The 23,845-nt window shown below is 45.1% G+C and overlaps 1 protein-coding gene across 1 annotated transcript in view; it reads left to right on the top strand.

Moving 5' to 3' along the window:
* The window catches only part of ZMAT2 (zinc finger matrin-type 2), a 92,575-nt gene extending 79,155 nt beyond the window's left edge, over positions 1–13,420 (top strand). Inside the window, exon 6 of the mRNA XM_086931376.1 lies at positions 12,714–13,420. Coding sequence (XP_086787502.1) covers positions 12,714–12,857 — 144 coding nt within the window. The 3' untranslated portion in view covers positions 12,858–13,420. The remainder of the gene's footprint in view (positions 1–12,713) is intronic.
* The last annotated feature ends 10,425 nt before the right edge of the window (positions 13,421–23,845 follow it).

Raw genomic sequence — 23,845 nt, 5'->3', positions numbered from 1 at the left:
CGTTCTTGTCACTTGTTCACGCGCTTCTTTCTCCCACATTCGTACACAATCAAACATATCCTGTCTACTTTTACGTTTAATCATACATTGTTCCACATACTGAATCTTTTTAAGATCAAATAACCAATTTATAGGCCATCGCAGCTCAGGATCCTTACTAGTATATTTATTCCGTAATGTTCTGTACATCCTAGAAGAGATACAATTTTTTATATACATGTCCCTATTTGGTGTCCCATCCGGGGGAGCCGGCTGATTCCTTTCAAGTTCCATACTGGTACCGCCACAAAAGCAACACATTCCACGGAGTGTGCTAAGAACAGGCATGCCAAAAATATTGCAGTATATGCAATATTCTACGCCAAGTGGCACTTATATTACGGTGTGCCGTTCACATTTTATAAAAAGTAGAGAAAAGTCTCCTCATTACCTATCTATATGAATTGCAATTCATATATATCCAAATTCCAAATATTGGTCAATTTCCATACAATTCCAAAAACCATAAGCATCACAACAAACAACCTTACAAAGCAAAAGTCTCCAGATTCCAACTGCCAAGTTCTGAATCGACGAAATGGTCTCTGCACGGCGAACACCAGAAAAGATCTCAGTCATGGACCGGCACCACCTGGAGGCTCAGATCAGAAAGAGAGGAAAAACGCAGTGGGGGATTCCAATCCTTTGTTTCAACCACTCCTTCAGGCATCCGAGTCGCCTATGAGCCCCACTTGATTGGGCACCAATCTCTAGAGGTGGGCCTTAGCCAGACCTACCAGTGCTAGGGGTTTACCCTTCTCTGCACGCAAGTCCTCAGACCAGTAAATAGAAGTTGGCACGTAAACTGAAATGTCAAAAGAGATATTTATTAAACCTCATTAGGTGGAACTACATTCACAGAACACCCTTTGATAGAGTATGAAGTAGCACAAGGAGTAGAAGAACTATGGGTCTTTTATACCCACACAGGAGCTCAAAATAAGGCGGTACAAGCACACATAGGAGAGTTACATACATAAATGGTCATACAGAAATGCACAGTCAACAAAGAAGGATGAGCCAACAGTTGTTGACTTTAGTATAAACATCCTGACTGTAACAAACCTAAACAGATGCATGGGCAGCTACAAACTCTTCTGCACATGTGCAGAGTGGCAGAGGCTAAGTATAGCCAGTTCTTTGAGCAAAGCACAAGGGCAAACGACAGAGAAGAAGGAAAGAACACATGGCGATCACATGGCAGACAATATGGCTGCCGTAAACAAGATAGCTTCAGCTAAATGCTAACGTCGATCTCTGCCAAATTTCCACACCTCCACTATTTCATTGCCAAAAAGTACGGGTCCCTCAGGCCTATGCTGGACCTCGGGCCCCTCAACGAGTACACCCTTCAGAACACTTCCACATGATGACACTACAAGATGTCATACTGCTACAGCAACAAGGCGACTTCATGGATGCCCTCGACCTCAAAGACTCCTACTTTCACATCCCAATTCACCCAGCTCACTATCACTATCTCTGGTTTGTAGTAAGTGGCAAACATGATCAGTTCAAAGTGCTGCCCTTTGGCGTCACTCCTGCTCCCAGAGTGTTTACATAGTGCTTAGTGGTGGTAGTCGAGTACCTGCGGCACACAGGCATCCACCTATTCCCTTCCCTGGACAATTTGCTGATCAAGAGCACAACTCTCCATCATTGCCCAGCACACACTCTGGCTACTATACACCTCCTAGACGATCTGGAGTTAACCATCAACACCACCAAGTTCCATCTCCAATCCCTCCAGATACAGCCCTATCTATGAGCAATCCTGAAGTCTGTGGTGAGTAGGGCCTATCCGAGTCCTGCAAGGGTGCAAACCTTCCCTGGATTGCTCCACTTTTGCGGCCAGATCAGCAGGTCACTGTCAGAAACTCATGTGCCTCCTCGGCATGATGGCCTCCTGCATTGCCATAGTCTCCCACACCAGGTTACATATGTGCCTGTTGCAAGAATGCTTAGTGCAACGATGGTGTCAAACGGATGATCACTAGGAAGATCTAATGCCTCACTCATTTCGGCCAGACCTAATCATGTAGAACCATGGAGAAATCTGGTACCTTGCGCTTTGGCTCCTGAGGTCCGAGAGTTTGGGTATCTTAAACTGTTTACAAAACGCATGAACATTCTTAAGGAAGCACAGAGGCCCACTGCCCCCCACCTACTATGCTGCAAAGTGGAAGCAATTTGTACACAACTCCCTATTATGACACATTGACCCTTTAGCAACAACTGTACAGGATATTGTTTGTTACATTCTACACTTAAAAGACCTCTGGCCTAGCCTACACTTCCATTCGGCTCCACTTATCTGCAGTAGCTGCCTACCTTATTTATTATTTATTTATTTATTTATTTATAAAGTTCTAAATAGCGCCAACTTGACCCACAAGGATATCGGAACGCTTTACAGTATATAGTTAAAGATATAAGAAATGAGGTAGTATACATGCATTTGATATTCGTCATTACTTACAAAAGAGGTAAAAAGTATAAGATAACATAGGTATAAGATAACATAGGTGACCAGTGGACGACACATGATGATCACAGAGGGCAATAGCACATTACAGTCTAAACGGTTATTGAGCCTTAGGTCGGTATTGTGGAAATAAACAAACATATAATAATCTTTTTCAATCCACACGAGGTAGCCAGGTATGAGGATCGTATCGTCTTAGGAAGTCAATTTGTTCATTAGGAGAATTTTTACCTCTTTTTTTTTTTTTGAAGGCAGTATAGGAAGAGATTCCCCGAACCACTGGAGGTAAGGAGTTCCAAATCTTTGGAGCGATCCCTGAAAAAGCTCTGCAACCAGTTCTGTTTTTATGAAAGGATTGTGGTTTCAGAAGTAAAGCACTCGCGCTTCGTAGTTGTCTGCATCCTCCGGATCGTTCAAGCTTTAGGGCTAGGTAACTGGGTGTGTTGCTATATAGTGCTTTATGGGTCATACAGGCAACCTTTAGTTGTATCCTTGCCTCATATGGCAGCCAATTCAGCCTTTTCAAGGTCGGAGAAATGTGGCTATTTCTTTTAGATCTTGATACCAATCTTGCTGCAGCAACAGAGAACACACATCCCTGTTATCAAGGCTTTTATGGAAGGTCTCAAGAGTCATTCCTCCACAGGTCCCTCCCCTGCCCCAGTATGAAATCTAAACATAGTTTTCACTAGACTCGTGGGCTCCCATTTTGATTATTGTCTCCTTTATTTCCTCCCCTGGAAGATGGCTTTCCTTGTCTCTCAGACTTATCAGTGAGCTCTAAGCGTTAACATTTGAAGAACCTTTCTTCCAAGTCCAAAGAGATAGGGTTTTCCTCCATACTAACCGTAAGTTCATGCCTAAGGTGGTTTCCTTCTGCGACCTTAAGCAATCTATAGAGCTGCTAGTTTTCTTCTCCCACCCTGCTTCAGGCGCAGAAAGGGCTCTACATACCCTAGATGTTAAGCGAGCCTTTATGTACAATGTGGATAAAACAAAAGTCTTTCTCAAAACTCAACAACTCTTTTTTGCCTTCTCAATGCCGCACAAAGGGCTGTTCCTTCCAAATCAGGCATAGTTTAATTGATCAGTAAATGTATTCAAACATGTTATTCAAAAGCTATCCCTTCCAGAGCCAACTCTGCCCATAAAAAACGGGCCTCTGTGGCCTTACTAGGAAGCATTCTTGTACCTGAGATCTGCAACAATTACCTGGTCCTCACCACATGCACCTTCACTTAACACTAATGTGTGGATGTACTTGCACACCAACAAGGTAACTTTGGTCAGGCTGTACTCCGTAACTTTTACAATCTTCTGCTACATCCTCTGGCTAGCCACCGCTTATGGGAGGACTGCTTTACTGTCTAGGCACACATGCCTCGCACAGAAAATGTTACAAAGCCTGTAAGCATCAGATCGTGGCATGTAGTTCTGTAGGTTCACATGCAACAAACCCTCCTCTCCGGAAGTCTTGGTTGTTAGAGATATCCTTTACCTTTTCTGTCTTTTATTTCTTGCATGGTCATCTCTTTTATGTATCTCTATGCTCCATCCTCACCCGCCATGCTGAAAACAATCCAACAACAGAGCCGATGCCCAGGTGCATTACCAGCAATAGGTGGTCACTATACCTCATGACTCGAGAGGATGACTTTGAAGAAAAACAACCTGCACGCATCTGAGCCCAACACTAGATAGCAGGAGTATGCACAACATCTACAGCTCTACATGCCACAAAAAGATGCTTATAGGGCAAATAAAATGTTCCTTATGTAGCGCCTACCACTCCTTCATTACAGTGAGTAGAACTTTAGTCCAGAACCATATGTTTGTGGTAAACCGATCGTAGATGAGTAATATGTGCTTCTTTTTCCATGTAGGATTAGTTGAGGTAAGTTTGTGCTCTTGAGAGCTCTTGCGATTACTCTGTTTTGAATATGAATAGCTCACTATTAGAGAATATGGAAGCTTTTGGAAGTGTGGACATGTGTGCCTTTTGGATGAATAGATTGTTGAAGCTTAAACAGGGGAGAAAACACATTGGTAAAACAAAGTGCTAAAGATGCACACAATTTCAGTTTGCGTAGCACACTCTCTCTGTTTAGGGTGGAGGCACCCTACGGTTCCATATGTTTTGTTCCCTCTGTTATTCTGTCCCAACAAATTAAAAAAAGATCCAGCAAGTAGGAGACTGTGAAACGTCCTTTTGGAAAGCGACTGTCTCTCTGCATTTTCAAAGCTAGGCATACAGGTTTAAATATATGCTACATTTCTTCTCGCTTCAGTTAGACTGCATTGATTTTTTAGGTCTCGCCTAGTATATCTCGCAGGGATAAATCGTCGAGATTTATAGTAAGCGGTTCAAAAAGCCTACCAAACTGCGGATCGCTTGCAGTTCATGTGAGCTATGTGCATGCACAGAGCCAGCCACGAGACACACCACCATTTGTCTGTGCCTCGGCATCAGACTTCAAAGGCAGCCGCTCCCCCGCCCCCAGCTTGCACATCGCACTCCACCATTTGTCTGAGCCTTGGCATCAGACTTCAAAGGAATGCGCTCCGGCCCCCCCACCCCCGCCACAGGGGAAGCCGTGTATTGTTCGGCCTTCTCTGCACCATTCTTGTTTTTTTTTCTGGATCAAAGTGAACCGTACTTGTTTACAGTAGCCTTGCTCCTCAAATGCTGTTGCTGTGTTACCACCTCTCTAGGGACCCTCAGCTCGAAAACACTCAACTTGCTAGCTGCAATGCTACATCCGCTATGCTTTGCCTCTAGACACGTTGATCCCTCGCAGACTGTGCAGACTCTGCCCCTCCTTATTCTGAAACTGACCAACGCAGTCACCACGCAGTCTCTTCTCTCTGTCTTATGATGTCTGCCCTGCCACCATTTCCTGCGGACCCTCACCCTCAAACCTCCTCACCCTCACACCTCCTCACCCTCACACCCTCTCACCCTCACACACACCCTCGCTCACCGTCACACCCTCACTCACCCTCACACCCCCCCACACCCCTCTCACCCTCACTCGCCTCGCCCTCACAACCCTCGCCCTCACAACCCTCTCACCCTCACCCCCTCTCACACCCCCACATCCTCTCACCCTCACCCTCACCTTCACACAAACCTCCTCACACTCACACCCCCTCACTCACACCCCATCACCCTCACACCCCCTCATCCTCACACCCCCTCACCCTCACACCCCCTCATCCTCATCCTCACCCTCACTCACCCTCTCACCCTCACACACCCTCTCACCCTCACACACCCTCTCACCCTCACACACCCTCTCACCCTCACACATCCTCACACATCTTCACACACCCTCTCACCCTCACACACCCTCTCACCCTCACTCTCACACACCCTCTCACCCACCCTTACACCGCATCACCCTCACACCCCCACCCTCACACCCCCCTCACCTCACCTTCACCCCACCTCACCTTCACACCCCTTACCATCACACCCCCTCACCCTCACGCCCCCACACCCACATCCTCCCTCACCCTCACACTCCCACACCGTCACACTTCCACACCCTCACTCACCCTCACACTCCCACACCCTCACACTCTCACCCTCACACACCCTCTCACCCACCCTCTTACTCTCACTCACCCACCCTCTTACCCTCACCCTCACACACCCTCTCACCCTCACACACCCTCTCACATTCACACACCCTCTCACCCTCAAAAACCCTCTCACCCTCACACACTCACTCACCCTCACACACCCTCACACACCCTTGCCCTCACACCCCCTTACCCTCACCCCCTCTCACCCTCACACACACCCTCACACACCCCCTCGCCCTCACACCCCCTTGCCCTCACACCCCCTTGCCCTCACACCCCCTTGCCCTCACACCCTCTCACCCTCACTTACCCTCACCCACACACCCTCACACCCTCACACATCCTCACACACACTCACCAGCATAGGATAACAAAACATAGCGTAACAAAACAAAGAATAGGATAGCAAAACAAAACATAGCATAACCAAACAAAACATAGCATAGCAAAACACAACAAAGCATAGCACAGCATAACAAACACAACAAAATCTAGCATAGCATAACATAACAAAGCATAGCAAAACAAAACATAGCATCGTAGAACAAAACATAGCATAGCATAACAAAACACAACATAACATAACCTAAAACAAAGCATAGCATAACAAAACATAAAACAAAGTATAGCATAACATAGCAAAACACAACAAAACGTAGCATACATAGCATTGCAATGCATAGCAAAACATAGCATAGCATAACAAAACACAACAAAACATAGCATAGCATAACAAAACATAACATAACATAAAACAAAGCATAGCATAACAAAACAGCAAAACACAACAAATCCTAGCATTGCAATGCATAGCAAAACATATAGCATAACAAAACACAACATAGCATAGCATAACAAAACCAAGCTCAGCATAACAAGGCATAGCATAACAAAGCATAGCATAGCATAACAAAACACAACAAAACATAGCATAGCATAACAAAACACAACATAGCATAGCATAACAAAACAAACAAAGCTCAGCATAGCATAACAAAACAGCATAACATAGCCTAGCATAATAAAGCATAGCATAACAAAACATACATAGCAAAACAAAGCATAGCATAATAAAACACAACAAAGCATAGCATAACAAAGCAAAGCTCAGCATAGCATAACAAAACATAGCATGGCAAAACAAAGCATAGCATAATAAAACACAACAAAACATAGCCTAGCATTACAAAACCTAGCCTAGCATTACAAAACATAGCATAGCATAACAAAACACAGCATAGCATAACAAATCAAAGCTTAGGATAGCAAAACATAGCATAACAAAACAAAACATAGGATAACAAAACAAAACATAGCATAGCATACAACATCACTCCGCACCACCACAGCATCACTCAGGGGCACCACAACATCACTATGCGCTACCACAGCATCACTGAATGCCACAGCATCACTCGTTAGCCATCACAACATCACTCAGCGCCACCACAGCATCAATCTGTGCAATCATTTAACAACACCTGGTTCAAACCACCTACAATGCATCCTTCTCAACACCCGATCGGTGCACAGGCACGCCATTGACCTATGGAACCTACTAGACACCTTCTCTCCAGACGTCGCCTTCCTTACGGAAACTTGGATGAATGCTTCCTCCGCACCAGACATCACCATTGCCATCCCTGAAGACTATAAGATCACCCGCAAAGACCGTACCAGCCACACAGGAGGAGGAATCGCTATCGTCCACAAAAAATCAATCCGCATCTCAACCAGCTCAGACGCCAACCTCGCCAACTCCGAACACCTTCACTTCCAGATCCACATCGACCCCAAAACAACACTCAGAGGCACTCTCCTCTACAGACCACCAGGACCCCGCGCAAAATTCAGTGAAGACATCACGGACTTCATCTCTCCGCACGCGCTCCCCTCCAAAGACTATATTCTTCTTGGAGACCTCAACTTTCACCTTGAAAAGATAAACGACCACAACACCGCCACCCTCGTGGACAACCTCGGACTTAAACAACTAGTCACTTCCCCCACCCACATCGCTGGTCACACAATCGACCCCATCTTCACATCCAGCAATCATGTCTCCTTCAGCCACACTACGGATCTCCTATGGACCGACCACAGCTGCGTTCACTTCACCTACAACAAGCCGAAACCCATCAACCACTCCCAACCTACCCTACAAAGAAACTGGAACAAAATCACCACGGACCAAATCTCCGCATCGCTCCTTCGAAACTCCCCAGCCCTCTCTTCTAACGCCAACGAAGCCGCCGCCAACCTCACCCTATGGTTATCCAACACTGCCGACACCTTAGCTCCACTGAAAAAACGTCAAAGCAAACCTGGCAGCAAGAAAGCCTCATGGTTCAACGATGATCTCAAGAAGTCCAAGAAACTCTGCCGCTCCCTTGAAAAGGCCTGGAAAAAAGACCCAACCACCAGCACCAAGGACGCCTTCAAAAGCGCCACCCACACTCACCACCAACTGATCCGAAAAGCCAAGAAAACAGCATTCAAGGATCGACTTGACAACAACGCCCACAACAGCAAGGAACTTTTCAACATCGTCAAGGAATTTTCCAATCCCTCGGCCAACTCCAACGACATCACCCCCTCTCAAACCCTCTGCGACTCCCTAGCCTCTTTTTTCCACAACAAGATTGCAGACATCCACAACAGCTTTGACAACCAACCCGGAAACCAACCCACCCTACCATCTGCTGACCATCTTCCCCCCGTGAACACCCTTAACGCCTGGAACCCAATCTCCACTGAGGACACCATCCGCCTGATGAACTCCATCCACTCAGGATCCCCCACAGACCCATGCCCTCACCACATCTTCAACAAAGCAGACTCCGTCATAGCACCGCACCTCCGAGACGTCATCAACTGCTCCTTCAACTCCGCTACCTTCCCAGAAGACTGGAAACACGCTGAACTCACCGCCCTTCTGAAAAAACCAACAGCGGACCCCACCGAACTCAAAAATTACCGCCCCATCTCGCTTCTTCCATTCCCGGCCAAAGTCATCGAGAAAGCCGTCAACAACCAGCTCGCCGCCTTCCTCGAAGCCAACAAATCCCTCGACCCCTCACAATCTGGCTTCCGAGCAAAACACAGCACTGAGACCGCCCTCATCGCAGCAACAGACGACATTCGAACTCTACTGGACAATGGAGACACAGTCGCCCTCATCCTCCTCGACCTCTCTGCAGCCTTCGACACAGTCTGCCACAGCACCCTTTTACAACGCCTCAGTAACATCGGAATACAAGGAAAAGCACTTGAATGGATCACCTCGTTCCTCACCGGAAGAACCCAGAGAGTCCGCCTTCCTCCATTCATGTCCGAGGCCTCTGAAGTCATCTGCGGCGTACCTCAAGGATCCTCACTCAGTCCCACCCTCTTCAACGTATACATGAGCCCCCTCGCGGCCATCGCACGCCAACACAACCTCAACATCATCTCTTACGCGGACGACACTCAACTGATCCTTTCTCTCACCAATGACCCCAGCACCGCCAAAACTAACCTACACGAAGGAATGAAAGAAGTTGCCGAATGGATGAAACAAAGCCGTCTGAAACTGAACTCAGACAAAACAGAAGTCCTCATCTTAGGTACATCCCCCTCTGCTTGGGACGACTCCTGGTGGCCGGAAGCCCTCGGAAAAGCACCCATCCCGACGGACCACACACGGAACCTTGGCGTCATCCTGGATTCTTCACTCTCAATGAACAGACAAGTCAGCGCCGTATCCTCTTCCTGCTTCAACATTCTTCGCATGCTCAGAAAAACATTTCGCTGGATCCCCTCCGAAACAAGGAAAACAGTCACCCACGCTCTGGTCACGAGCCGACTGGACTACGGAAACACCCTCTACGCAGGTACCACCGCTAAACTCCAGAAGAAACTCCAACGAATCCAAAACGCCTCAGCCAGGCTCATATTAGACATCCCACGCAACGAACACATCTCTGGCCACCTTAAAGACCTCCACTGGCTACCCGTCAATAAAAGGATCACTTTCCGACTGCTTACCCACGCACACAAATCACTCTACGACATCGGACCAGATTGCCTCAACTCTCGACTGTCCTTCTACACCCCCTCCCGCCAACTACGTTCTTCCAGCCAAGCCTTCGCCACTGTACCTCGCATCAACAAGACCACCATGGGAGGCAGGTCCTTTTCATACCTGGCTGCTAAAACATGGAACTCACTCCCCGCTTACCTTCGCCTCACCCAGAACCACCTAGCGTTCAGAAAGCAGCTTAAAACCTGGATATTTGACAAATAATCCTCCTCCCCTTCCTAAGCGCCTTGAAACCCTCTGGGTATGTAGTGCGCTATACAAATTTTATGACTTGACTTGACTTGAAATATGTTCTCTCAATGTTTCACGCTTTATTGCAAATGAAACAAAAAGATGTTAATATTTCACTTCTGTTCTTGGATTTTTGTCACAATAAAATACACTGAGCATAATCTTCACAAAAGTTATTTACAAAACTTTAAGCTATTGCCATTATAAATTACAATAACTTTTATTTAAGTATTAATTATTGGAAAAAAATAAAAGCCATTGTTATTTGTAATATCAATAGATGTAAGTCATGTAAATACAACACATATTGCATTACAAATGCTATAGGTGTCACATTTGCGAAAGTTATAACTATTGACATTGTAAATGACAAAGCTATTAATTTCGCTATTTCCAAAAACAAAACATGAATAAAAATGTTGTCATTTACAATACCAATAGCTCAAACTTTCGTAATGCGAGACCTATTGCATTGCAAATGCTTGTTTTCCCTTTTCTTTCTCCCTGCTACAACAATGATGTGCCGTCCCGTTTTAGAGGATCCTTTGTGTTCCCTTGCAATGTATCACCAGATTGGGACGTGGTTGCCGTCAGATTAAACGTGCTTCAGGCGCAGCATTCTTAAGCCTCGAGGAATGTTTGTGAGGAGCAACCTTCTGTAGTGCCAACTGGAGCCCAGGGGACTACCAGACCTATTCATGCACCGTCGGTCGGGGATAGTTTGTGTGGAGGGGACGGAGCAGACTGCGTGTTGGGAATGAGATAAGCCAGTTATGTCTGCGGAGCATGCCCTCTGGGCCAGTAGTCGGCATCTGATTCAGGAAAATTATTGAACTGGGATAAGTAGCCGGGAATATTGTAATCCAGTGGGACTGCTTTGACAGTCTGTTGGGACGCTGAACCATTTTTCTTTATTTTCTGTAATTTTAATGATTTGGTTAATTCTTGACCGAAAATCACCCGGCTTGCGCGGTATAACGCTTGCCCTTCCACCAGTAATGAGGGCAAAAAACAATAGCCTTTGCCTTGCTCCATTTTGCTCTGAATTTAGTTTGCCAGTATGTTCGGTTGGCTAACGATCAATTGTTTTGCTGAACGCTGCCAATCAGCACAATTGTTAAGGCTCGCGAGTTTTGTCAGCTTTGGACATGACAACATTGTAAGAGACCACATGTAGGCAAGTGGGGAAACTGGAATGTTGAATAAACAACCAATTAAGTGTCCTGCAGTTAAACCTTTTTTTTTTTTAAAGAAAACCTTTTTATAAATCGAAGGGGATAGACAAGTCTTGCACATCTTGATTGAAAAATTCAAGATATCAAGCAAATAATATTCTTAAAGATATCAGTATCTGATTTAAATGTGTGGTCTTCGTCTACACATTACTACTGCAGCATAGCTTAAGAACGTAAAATAGTCCCGTCAAGGGCCCCATAGTTTATTGTGCCTCTTGGCAGGAGCGTAGCTTGGTCAGTAAGTTTGGGGGGTGGTGAGCTTCAGATTCCCCAATAATCAAACTGGCATATAGGGGTCTATTTACCAAATTATCACGCAGCGCAGCAGCCAAAAATGGAGAGTGCATTATTTAGAGATATGTCACTCTCCTCCCCTCTCTCTAGCATCTGCATACAATCGGGTAACCGTGCGCCACACACCCACCTTTGCACCATAGTTCAAGGTTGTCTTTGTGAGTCTAGCAGTTCAAAATACAATGCTTAGACTAACTTTAAAACATTTCCCATTTTAAGTTTTGCGCTGAAAAGTAATTTGGGAAAAATGTTTTGTCTATTTGCGTTACTTTTCTGACACAAACACAGCATAGAATGTTAGTAAATATACCCCATAATGTTGAAATACATTCTACGTCCAGCAGGGGGCACGAGAGGGTGTTCAGGGGCAGTGGAAAAGGAGAGTAACGTGGATTGGGTAGGGAACTAAATGAGAAACCACATTATTTTGTGAAATAGCCCAAAAAATGTCATTCTCTTTCCAAACTGAGAGAGAGGGAGTGTGTGTGCGCGTGTTTAGTCTGTGTTTGTAAAAATTCCTAGTGAAATCCAACAGACTCCTCACCATACCAGACTGAAAGCACCTGTACCCAACTGTTTATTATAAAATACATTGATTAAAGAGGAGTAACATCCCAAACAAACCCCCTAAAGCTACGCCACTGCCTCTTGGAACTCCTCCTAGCTCAGTGTCCTACTGGCTCATCACACCTTGCTTTGGAGATAGATGTATTGTACTATGTAGTATCTCACACCACAATGTTGTCTCTTGTGTCTTTAGGAGGAAAAGGCCAAAGCTTACAAGAAGGAGAAACAGAAAGAGAAAAAAAGGAAAGCCGAGGAAGATTTATCCTTTGAAGATGACGATGAAATGGCGGCTGTGATGGGGTTCTCTGGATTTGGCACAACGAAGAAGGGCCACTGATGTCGTGTTTGCTACTTCCATCCACCCTTTCATAATTTTTACCGCCTAATGTTGTTTGTCCCAAGGAGACCTCGAGTGGGGAAAATCCCCAGCTCCAATGGACTTGAAATGTGTGCTCCCTGGTGACAATCGACTGATGGTGCAAACTTTTGTATTGGATAGTAAAGCAAGGTTGGACTGCTTTTTTTCCATACCCCGGGTTCGGAGGGTACTTCATTTTAGTTCGCCATACTTTTCTTTTGAGCAGAAAATGAAAGAGAAATCTTTGAATTAGCTGGAAATGCCCCATTTCCTGTGTTGTATAGTGCAGGTCCTGCCCCCGCACGTGCTTTTAAATAAACTCATTGCCTCTGTCACGGTTACTGATTTTGATTATTTTCATCTATTGTGAGGAGGCTGGAGCTGAACAGTTTTATGGGAAACAATTTACTATCCATTCCAACATAAGTCACTGTGCAAGTCCTGGAGGTTTTTCCCCGTATGTGCTCTGTGGCCTTGTCTGATGCAATATGTTGGGTACATTGTGTGTTCATAAACATTAATAAAATCTTGATGGCAAGGTCTGAATGATGAACGGCGCTGTTAATTCAAGTATGAAATAATGTAATAACTCATGTTTTCAGCACTGCAGGTTTATTTAAATAACCTAGCCAGACATTTGCAAGTACAGTGATTTTTTGCTTTGGTGTTTCCTTTTTTTCTCCCGGTGGTAGGGGGGGGGGGGGGGGGGGGGGCTGCAAATATTTTCATACATACAGTAGTATCACATGGCGCTTTGATTTTTATGTGACTTTGTTTAGTTCTTGTGTGTCATAAGCTTCTGTGTCCCTCTATTTTTGTTGTCATGGCTCTTATTGAGCGGTTTCCATATTGGGATGGCTTTGTAAGGAGGGCAGTGTTTTCTTTGATAAAGGTTGTATTGTAAAAATAGCTCCCTCTGTTAAAGGAAAAATCTGCCATACAAATCAGTTATGCACTTCATTAGTTCCTGTTTTGGCTTACCAATGCGATAGATGGCCAACTCTGTAGAATACTCTGTCGACCCATCCCCACCCCCACCTCAACCTCCACCTAAAAACCCACTACCACCAAACACCCACTACCAGTCCCCTACCGAAGCCTGTAGTTGTCCCGGCGACTCCATCCCTTGGGACCCCCTCCCCAAGCTGTATTAGGCCCCAGGTATCCCATCCCGGGGGCTGAATTCTTTTAAGGGAGTGGAGGCCACGAGGCCTACTTCGCAAGCCTTAATAGGGGGCCTATGATCCCTGTCTGATTTCATTAAATAGAAGCATTGACATAGCCAATGGGTCTCACCTTTGGTACCTTATAAGTGTTTAGCCAGAGCTATTGGCTTTGCCAATGTCTTTAAGCTATGTTGCAGAGCATTGTGGCGGCTGTGCAGCATGTTGAAAAGTTCTAATAAAAAAGTGTCATAAGCATTTTTGTTACCTTATATATAACCAAGAAGACCGAGAGTGGAGGTTGCGAAATAGTACCTGAATTACAACACGTGCAGTGGAAAGACACTAGAGGAGAATCAACAGATACCAGATTCCAAGGGCAGACTGAGATAGTGCTGAGTGATGCTGCGATGGTGGTGTGCTGGTGCGGAGGTGGTGCTGAGGTGGTGATGCTGCACTGGTACGTAGGCTGTGCTGAACAATCCTGAGTTGGTACAGTGCTGAGATGCTGCTGCGCTGTTGCTGAGGTAGGGCTGTGCTTGTGGTGGTGCACTGATGTGGAGGTGGTGCTGCACTGAACATATGAAAGACGCGGCTGCTATACTTAAAGATGAAGTGCAGCGTGTTAGGAGTGTGTGTGAGTGGAAGAGAGGTGTAAGAGACCTAGAGGAGTGTGGGGCCGAGGTGGACCAGCGGATAGCATGAAGAGGTACAGGAAGGTAGCACTCGTCTTTAGCGCACCCGGCGATGCTGCGTTTGATAGATAGGGGTAGGCTGTAGACTGTACATTTTTACAGCCTATCTCTTTTCGGACACTGTGGACTCACCAGCTACTAAGACGAGAATAGAACGGTGAGCCGGGGAGCTGGAAGACTCCAAAAGAGGGTCCAAAGCAAGCTGTGTGTATTGCTTTGTTTTAAATGGCAAGGGATTGTCATAGTGACTGTCACACTGGTTTAAAGTGAATACGCAAAGCCCAATCTGTTCACTGACTTACTGTGTGTTATTGGAGTCGAAGAGTATGAATATAGTTCTACTTCACAGAGGATCAGTTTTTCTGAAATCCAAGCTTTTAAAATGATAAAAGGAAACCCCACAGTTTGTAATATGAGACACGACCCCTAGCATGAGCAAAAACATGTGCTGGCCATATGCAAGGGTGTTGGCACCTTAGAGAGAGCGCTGCAAAAGCAGTTTCAGTTCTCTAGAAAGAGCGCTGCAAGACAAGCCAGCAGTTTGAGTTTCCTGGAAAGAGCGCTATAAGAGATGGTTTCAGCTCCCTAATGAGAGCAATGTACGAAAAAACAGAAGTTTCAAGATCCTGGGGAGAGAGCTGCAAAAGAGGTTATGGTGTTTAGACCCCTTGAGAGAGTGCTGTAACAGAAGGCAGGAGTTTTATGACCTGGACAAAGCACCGTAATAGAAGTTGTAGCTAAAGAAAAAACTGTAGAGATCGCTCTAACGAAAACGGTCAGTCGGTACTGTGAGAGAGTACTTTAAGAAAAGATAAGGGCAGGGCTTTAAGTGGGTCGGGTCTCACCGGTGCTGAGCACCGGTAGTTTTTTAAAGGAGGCCTCGAAACGGGTCTCTACCGGGCTCTGTTTTGTGTCCTAGCACAGGCGGCCTGTTTTTCTCCAGACTGCAGTGACAGCAGGCACATCGATGTGCCCGTTCTCACACTGCTCACTTCTCACTAGTGGAGAAGTTACGGCATGACCTTATGCCAGATGAGCGTTGAAGGGGAATGGAAATCCTTTAAAGAGTCATTTTCTTTCTGGATTTGCCTTCTCTTTTCGAAACTCAGGAGCAGCAACATTGTTGTGGTGTCACCAGGGCTTTAAGTGGAAGTTTTTTCAATATAATTAGGGCTCCTGGTTTTATCGTATTTATTTTTTTCACATTTCCATCTGTAGTTATCCATATTAATTTTTTGGGCCATATGATCTGTAATTATCCATGTTTATTATGTTATTTGCGTATAAATGAAGTTAAACTGTAAATTTCCATATTTATTTAACTGATGGACACGCACTCGCACTTTTATGTCTGTCGTGTTTTAGATATTTAAGCTGTCAAATATTACATAACAATGCATCCACTGGTAAATACTAGCTTTATACCATAAATGTATGTTGACATATGCCTTTATTCAAATACATTTCATCCTGTTTTTAATTTCCCATGCTATCCATATACTCAGCTGCTGGCCTATACTTCATCAAAGACTGCATGGAGAGTCACTTAAGAGGAGCACAATTTTCTGTATTTATAGACTTTTAAAAATAAATGCAGAGAATACATTGTTTTCTGTATGTATATCTGTAAAAACCCATAGAAACTGAAAACAGGGAGCCTTAAATATAGTATTCAAGCCATAGTTGCTACTTGTTTACCTTATACAACGAACTACCATTGACAAAGCCAATCGTCTTGACTTGTGGTAATGTTATTTGTTGTATTATATATCTGGATGCAATGACAAACAGCAAAATATAAGTTAGACAGCACACTATGCTAAGCACAGATTTTTAGGTTACATGTTTTAAGCCACACCCGTAATTACATTGGCCACACCCCTTTGAGAGACCCTCCAGTTTTTTTTTCATCTCACTTAAAGCCCTGGGTAAGGGGTTATAGAAACCAAGGGGGTTTCAACCAAATGGGGTTGTGTTGTAAGAGATGTTACTCTGTTCGTTACCTGGACAGAGCACTGTAAGACAAGCCAGCCTTGCCCGGGCTCCGGAGATTGATTTGTGGGAAAAACATGGGGTGTCAGCACTGGGGGGAGCTGTATTAAATAAGTCTGGTTATAGAACATGGTCAGTCTGTTTTAAGAAATGGCGGGTAGGTATCACATAGCACTGTATAAACAACAATGTATCTTCTGGGCACTGGTGTTTCACGGTGCAGGTTAAGAGAAGATTGTGTGTGGATTTGAGAGCAGAGACTGTGAAAGTAGGGAGCCAGCTGTGTTTGATCAAACATTTAGGAGACACAACTAGTTCAATGATTGTTTTACTTCCTATGCAGGAACACACACTCCTCGCAAGGCTCTGGCTGCTCCAGTTTAATAGATGCAGCACTAAGTGAGGTTGTGCCACGTCTTGGTGCTTTATCGAGACCCATTCGTGGATTGCAGGAGATGAACTTAATTGAAGTGAGGGCAACATGGGTTCCCCACATGTCCCCGCTGCGTGACCAGGCAAACAGGGCTGCACAGGAGGTGTCTGTGCCCCGACCACGTGCTTGGCGATTGACAAATGCCATTAGACTGCATTGGCGCCCTCAAAAAAGCAACCTAAGAGGCAAACGAAAGAGGTATGTACTACGCAACAACATGTGCACATACAGGGCACAAACGTGGTTGTATTGGGGAGCATTGTGCTGAACAAAGTGAACATTCAGGCCCCTTCACACTACACCTACACCTGGCTACCTTGTTAAACGTGCAAAGCGTGCAGAGGCTTAGGCAGAGGCAGCTTCTCCGTTATGGCAGAGGAGAGTCACACCCCATGCTGAAAGCCCGCAGAGGCAAAGGACAAAATTAAAATGATGATAAAACATTTTTATTACCATTTTAATTTTAGCCTTTCAGGTTGCAAGCCGAGGGAGGGTCATGAACTCCCATATTGACGCTCCTGCACCAGGGAGGAGGAGGATGTGGTAGGCCCTGCCAAGTGCGCATGACGGTTTAGCTGGCCCTCTAGGGCCGGCGAAACCCTCATGCGTACTTAGCCTTTCTCTACCCGAGCTGTGTTGTACAGCTGGATGGAGAAACCAACACAGGCTCCCAGTCTGTCTGAGCGCCGAACCGAGGCGCTCAGACCAATCCCAGAACTGCTCACATGCTGGGAATATTCTCAGCACGTGAGCAGCGCTGGGATTGGGAGCTGGAAGCCTGCGCAGTGTGTATCATGTTCCTGACAAGGACGCGAGGATCGGGAGCAAGGTGGCAGCCGTCGGAGCAAGTATGTTTTATTTTATTTATTTATACATCTGTTTTGTTTTTTGTGTTTTCTTCCTCCCACCCCTCACCACTTAGCAATATGAGTGGCAGCTACTGATCTTAGGATGTTAAACTAGTCACCGAAAGGGAAACTACTGCTAAATTCACAATTATGGCAACCCATTGGTATTACATAATCTGTATCACTTAAATAAACACGTACACAACACTGCAGTTATCCGCTGGACTATGACAGTGGACTTAATTTTTTTTACTTGTGGTGTTATAGAGGGGTGGGTAGCACAGCGCTAAACATGTTTTTTCTGTGCTGTACAGACTGGTGTGAAAGGGTCATGACAGTTGGAGATGTGGTAAGTGCATAACTGGGAGCTACTATGCTGCTCTCTGCCACGCCTATCCCTGCTATGCTGCACTCTGCCACGCCTATCCCTACTGTGGCTCACAAAAGGACAAGTTTTGATCGCAGCTCCTGGCATGTTGGTGACTTAATTTCCTGTGACCTACAGAAATACACTGGCTGTTGACCAGCAGCCAACACAACAGCCGCATAAATGTTACCAAAGTAAATAGAGGTGGGTGAGCCGTGCAGAACAAAAGAAAGGTGTGTGGCCGACTTGCTTAAAGCTAAAGCGCTGTTTGGCACATTTCCAAAAGAACCCAGAATGTTGCCAAAGTAAATAAATGGAGTTGGGGAAGCTGTGCAGAACAAAAGAAGAGAGTAAGGTGGAAAAAAATGAAAGTGTCTGCACCAAATTAAAAAAGCACTCTTTCTGGACCAAGATCTGGCTTTTTGCCAAATTGGGTGTCAATCGTTCAGCTGTTTGCTCTATAGCTGTGTCTGAAGTTCCTGTGAAAAAATTAATGGGGAAAACGTGCTTTGGGATCCCATCTTTTTTTCTGCCCCTGCTTGTCAGATCACCCTCAAAATTTCCAGGATTGAGCTGATGTGGAATTTTTGTATTTATTTTTAAGTTTAGTGAAAATTCGTCAAATGGCACCAAAGTTGTTGGGGAAGCAAAAAATGATTTTCGTATTGAAATGTGTTGCTAACTAGAACTACCCAGCGGCAACTGGTAGTTAGGACCACATTTCCATAATACCAGTTACTGAACATGCTTTCAGTCTGCCCTCTTCATTCATGGGTCTACTGTGGTGTTGTTAGATCTGGGGGTCTCTAGTTGGCAATGGTATTCACCTTTGTCCAAATAGGGACCCTTACTTCTAAGTCAGGATAAGGGGATTACACTCCTTAATAACCCCTGCTCACCCCCTTGGTAGCTTCGCACGAGCAGACAGGCATCTCAGAGGCAGTGTGTTCAGCATTTGTGAATATACACAGTAATACAGTGAAAACACTACAGATGGACACAACAAAGGTTTTATAAAAAGAAGTATTCTTTCTAAAGACTTAACACAAGACCACAAACGACCAAAATCCACAATACTACACTTAAGATTGCTTAAAGATGATCAAACGTTGCTTAGTTCAAGTTGATGGTAAATGCGACAAAGTTCTCAACAAAGTACATGGATGCGTAACGCAAAGTAAACAAAAGGCTCGCAAAAGGGAGATGCATCTGTTCCATGATCCTGGGGAGATGATGCGTCGGGCCTCAATGCTTGCGCAGAGTAGGGGATGCGTCGTGATCCTTACTGGTGCGGAGGTGATGTGTAGATTCTCGGCCTGCGGGCCGTTTTTCGGTGTGCAAGATGGCACCTTGATGCCATGGGATGTTGCGATGCGAGAAGATGGCGCCCTTGATACGCGGCGATGCAATGCCGATGCGTAGACGCCCTGGCAGCCTTGCGATGACTCTGTACTTTGGAGCAGCGACAGGCCCTGCGACGCGCTTCTCCGGTGATGCGATGGTGACTCTCTCGATGGCGTGACGCTTCTCTGGTGATGCGACAGCGGGTAGCTTCAATGAACACACGCTTCCAGGGAGATGCGGCAAAGGCTCTCTTCTCTGGCGAAGCAACGATTTCAGCTGCGGCAGCGACGCAACTCCTCTCGATGCGTCACGCTTCCAGCTCCCGGTGACACGCAAGGGCCTGGAGTCAGAATTCCCAGCAAGGAAATTCAGAGGGGAGCTGTAGATGAAGTCTTTTGTCCCTGAGACTTCAGCAGGAGGCAAGCACATTTCAAGCCCTTGGAGAATATTCTGTAAATGATGAAAGTCCTTAAAAAGTTCTGTCTCCTTTCCTTGGCAATGAAGCAACCACTGCAGGCCAACCCAGCAAACAGCAAACTGGCAGGGGGGCAGTAAAACTCCTGCAGCTTCCTTCGTTCTTCTCCTTGGCAAAAGATTTCTTGTTCCAGAAGTGATCTAAATTCTTGGGATCAGGGTCCCAATATTTATACCCCAAAATCCTCTGTTCTTTGAACGCAGAGAGACCTCTGCCTAGTCCAAACCAGTTCCTGAGCACTTTGTTTACATGAGACTTCTTCCTTTTTCTGTGCAGGGCAGAGACATCAGCTGCCGCACAGGAGGTGGAGCCAGCACAGGGGAGGGAAGATACAGCTCTGGAGCACTCTGTTGACATGATTCCTCCTCTCCTTTCGCAGTGCAGGGCAAAGACATCAGACCTGCCACAGGAGGTGGAGCTAGCATTGTAGAGGGAAGGCCCAGCCCTATTCATGTCCCAGGTGCAACTCCTCCCTCCCATCTAGATGCAGTTCTCTCTATTCACCTCCGGGCTGCCCCAGCCCTGTCACTCACAAACCCAGACAAGGAATCCACAACCTAGCAGAGGCAGGCCTGGACAGTTAGACAAAAAAAAATGCCTACTTTCTAAAAGTGGTATTTCCGAACAGAATATTAAAACCAACTTTACTTAAAGATGTATTTTATTATTCTGAGTTCAGGCATACTAAATTCGAATTTCTACCATGGTCCCTGAGTCAGTTAGGATAATAAGAATGTAATAATCTAACTGCACATTCTGGCCAATGGAGAACAGGTAGCCTTCAATAGTGAAAAACGAAAATAGCTGTAATTCGCTATTAGAACATGATACACACATCAGAGCATGTCCTACCTTATATTTACAATGTACCCTGCCCGTGGGCCTACCATAGGGGTGACTAATATGAAGCAAAGGGAAGGTTTAGGGACTGGCAAGTGGGTGCATTTGGCTAAGCCGACATGGCAGTGCTAGACTGCCCACAGGCCTTGCAATGGCAGGCCCGAGACACACTTTACAAGCTGCTTCTGTGGGTGGCACAACCAATGCTGCAAGCCCACCAGCAGCAGTTGATTTACAAGCCCTGGGCACACATGGTGCACTGTATTATGGGCTGACAGATAAATGAAATAACCCAATCATGGAATAACCAATCCTGGAATAACCAATTAGTATATCAATTTAACATAGGGAGCACTTGCACTGTGGCACTGATTAGCAGTGGCACAGTGCCCAAAGCATAAAACCAGCAAAAACATATCAAAACAGAGGAGGCAAAATGGAAGGGAGACTCATGCCAATGATGCCAGGTCTAACGGATGTCATCTACATTTTGCTTTGCTGCACCACAGCATACAGCATTCATCTCACTTCAGCCTTTGGCTTATCTGACTGAGTGACAGCATTCTGCCCTTGCACAATGTGGACATCCACTCAATTAATAGCTCCCTTCAGTCACATGTACAAATTGTTCATTGTGTGCCTTTTACATTAAACACATTTTTGGCAATTAGACGAAGCTTGTTCTACTTAGGGGTAGGCCCACAGCCTCCAATACTCCTACCAAACCGTTCATGTCACGCGTCTTCATACGTAAGCGAGTCACAAACTCATTAGCAAAGTCGTAGGTCAGAAGCCAATGCCAGCCCCATTGGCTTTGCCAGTTCTTGCTTTCATAGAGCGGCTCAGCCAGGTCTTGAAATCTCATCACACAGGCCAGGGTAGTTTAGCTGTGATAGATAGGGAGAAGATCTAAGCGAGCATCTTCTGATATCCACTTGAAATAAATACACAACCCATATCTGAATGCTTGTGATATTAAATATTTGCGATTTATTTAACAAAAACCCTATCACGATCTGCACAACATGGCAATTCTGACGTAGCTTCTGTGCTATATTTCTTTTTTGCTGGACTCCGTTGTTCAAAGATGTCTGAGTTGTACAAAAAAATCAACAAGATGCATATATTTGCTGACTAGGAATTTGTGTTTTTTAAGACTGAACCCCATTAAAAAGCTTGCAATGCTCTGTGTTACAGCAGAGCATTCCAGTGTATTAAAAACAAATATAATTGGATTCTGAGAAACTGCATGAAATGAAGGCAGCAAAGCACAAGCGGCACGGCACTCTGATTCAAATTTAGTTTAATAGTTTTCAGTGAAGGTACCAGCCACATTCTCTAGATGTTTTTTTCAAAGCACGCCCAAAAGAAAGCTCTTCAAAATGTCCCCGTCACAGGTAAGCGAATGAGATTTGCACTCTGGTTTTACCATATAACATTTAAAACCATCATGTTCATTTAGAGATAATTGCTGTAAACGCTTTGATAACACAAAAATAATAATCATTTCCGTAGCCCAGCTGACAATGGCAAGTGGATGTGATAGATTCACAAAAAAGAAAAATGAAAAACATAACTTTCACACTTGTGAAATCAACAATCTGTACTGCAAATATAGTGCCCTTGACTGATGAACTCTGGCTTTATCTAATATGTTTTTTTACACAGACCGCTAAACTGATGCCAGGTATTTTCTAATTTTTTAACTCTAGATGGAGCAAGGCAAGATGTTCTAATGTGCAGTAAGTAAAGATTTTCTTCTTTTAAGGTATAACAAATTGAGTGTTTTCACTTACTATCGTGCAAAAGACAAGTGTTCACGTTATGTGGCTCTTAATTATGTTTTTTTAAACTTAATTTATCTTTTCTTAACGAAACCAGGTACTGTGATTGTAGTAAGTGAAACCATTCACATAAGGTACAATCGGTTACCCGGAGAAAGCAGCAGAGAGATACAGGTTAGGTGAGATTGCATAAGATAACATTGCATGTCATACAGAAAGAGAGCAGGCTTCCCAGCATTTATACAATAATGCTAATGGGTGACAAAGATAACATACCGCAGGAAGAAGTGTTACAATAAGACAGATCTTCCAGCCAGGCCGCCACCATGGGGAGTGTGTCCTCCACCCACCCCCAATGGAGCAAGATCTGTCTCTTGGCTGTAAGTGGGGCTATAGCAGTAAAGCAACATATCCCCAGTGGCAAAGGCTTGACATATCCCAACGCCAGTAGGGGGGGCGGGGGGGGGGGGGGGTCAGGTGAAAGTGGCTACTCAATCATGAGTGACAAAGTAGAAAAAAAAGCCCTCCAAAAGGAAGCTATTGACTCACACGTCCATGTCAAATGGGAAAAGTCTGCGTATTCGGTTCGGCACTTCGAGCACTGATGTAATCTAGTACGGTCTAGCTTTGACAATGAAGCAGGGGTGGTCTAAGCTCTACGTAGGTATTTATAGTGCAATATTTTATGTCTATGTTTCCCCGAAACCAGCTTAGTTTACATGGAGCAATAACACCAAACTGTATCTGAGAGTGACGCCCATGTGTGGAGTTGGCCTGGCATATGCTGTCCACTATTCTAGTGGACACCTTGCACCAGTCCAAATGACCCTTATTGATGGTAGGTTTAAAGACAACCTATATAGAAAGCTATCCTAGTGGTAGCTGTGGAGAGCATTCTTCAGGCTAAGTCTTGCAGGAATGTAAAGCAGCTTGTTTTACCAGTCTATAATCTCATGAATGACCAAATGAAAGGAGAACCACACCAGGTATATATATATATATATATATAATATATGTATTTATTCT

The sequence above is a fragment of the Lissotriton vulgaris genome, chromosome 7 (genome assembly GCF_964263255.1).
Source record: "Lissotriton vulgaris chromosome 7, aLisVul1.2, whole genome shotgun sequence".
NCBI classification, from domain to species: domain Eukaryota; kingdom Metazoa; phylum Chordata; class Amphibia; order Caudata; family Salamandridae; genus Lissotriton; species Lissotriton vulgaris.
The sequence above is the reverse complement of the archived record's forward strand: the minus strand, read 5'-3'. Positions and strand labels throughout refer to the sequence as shown.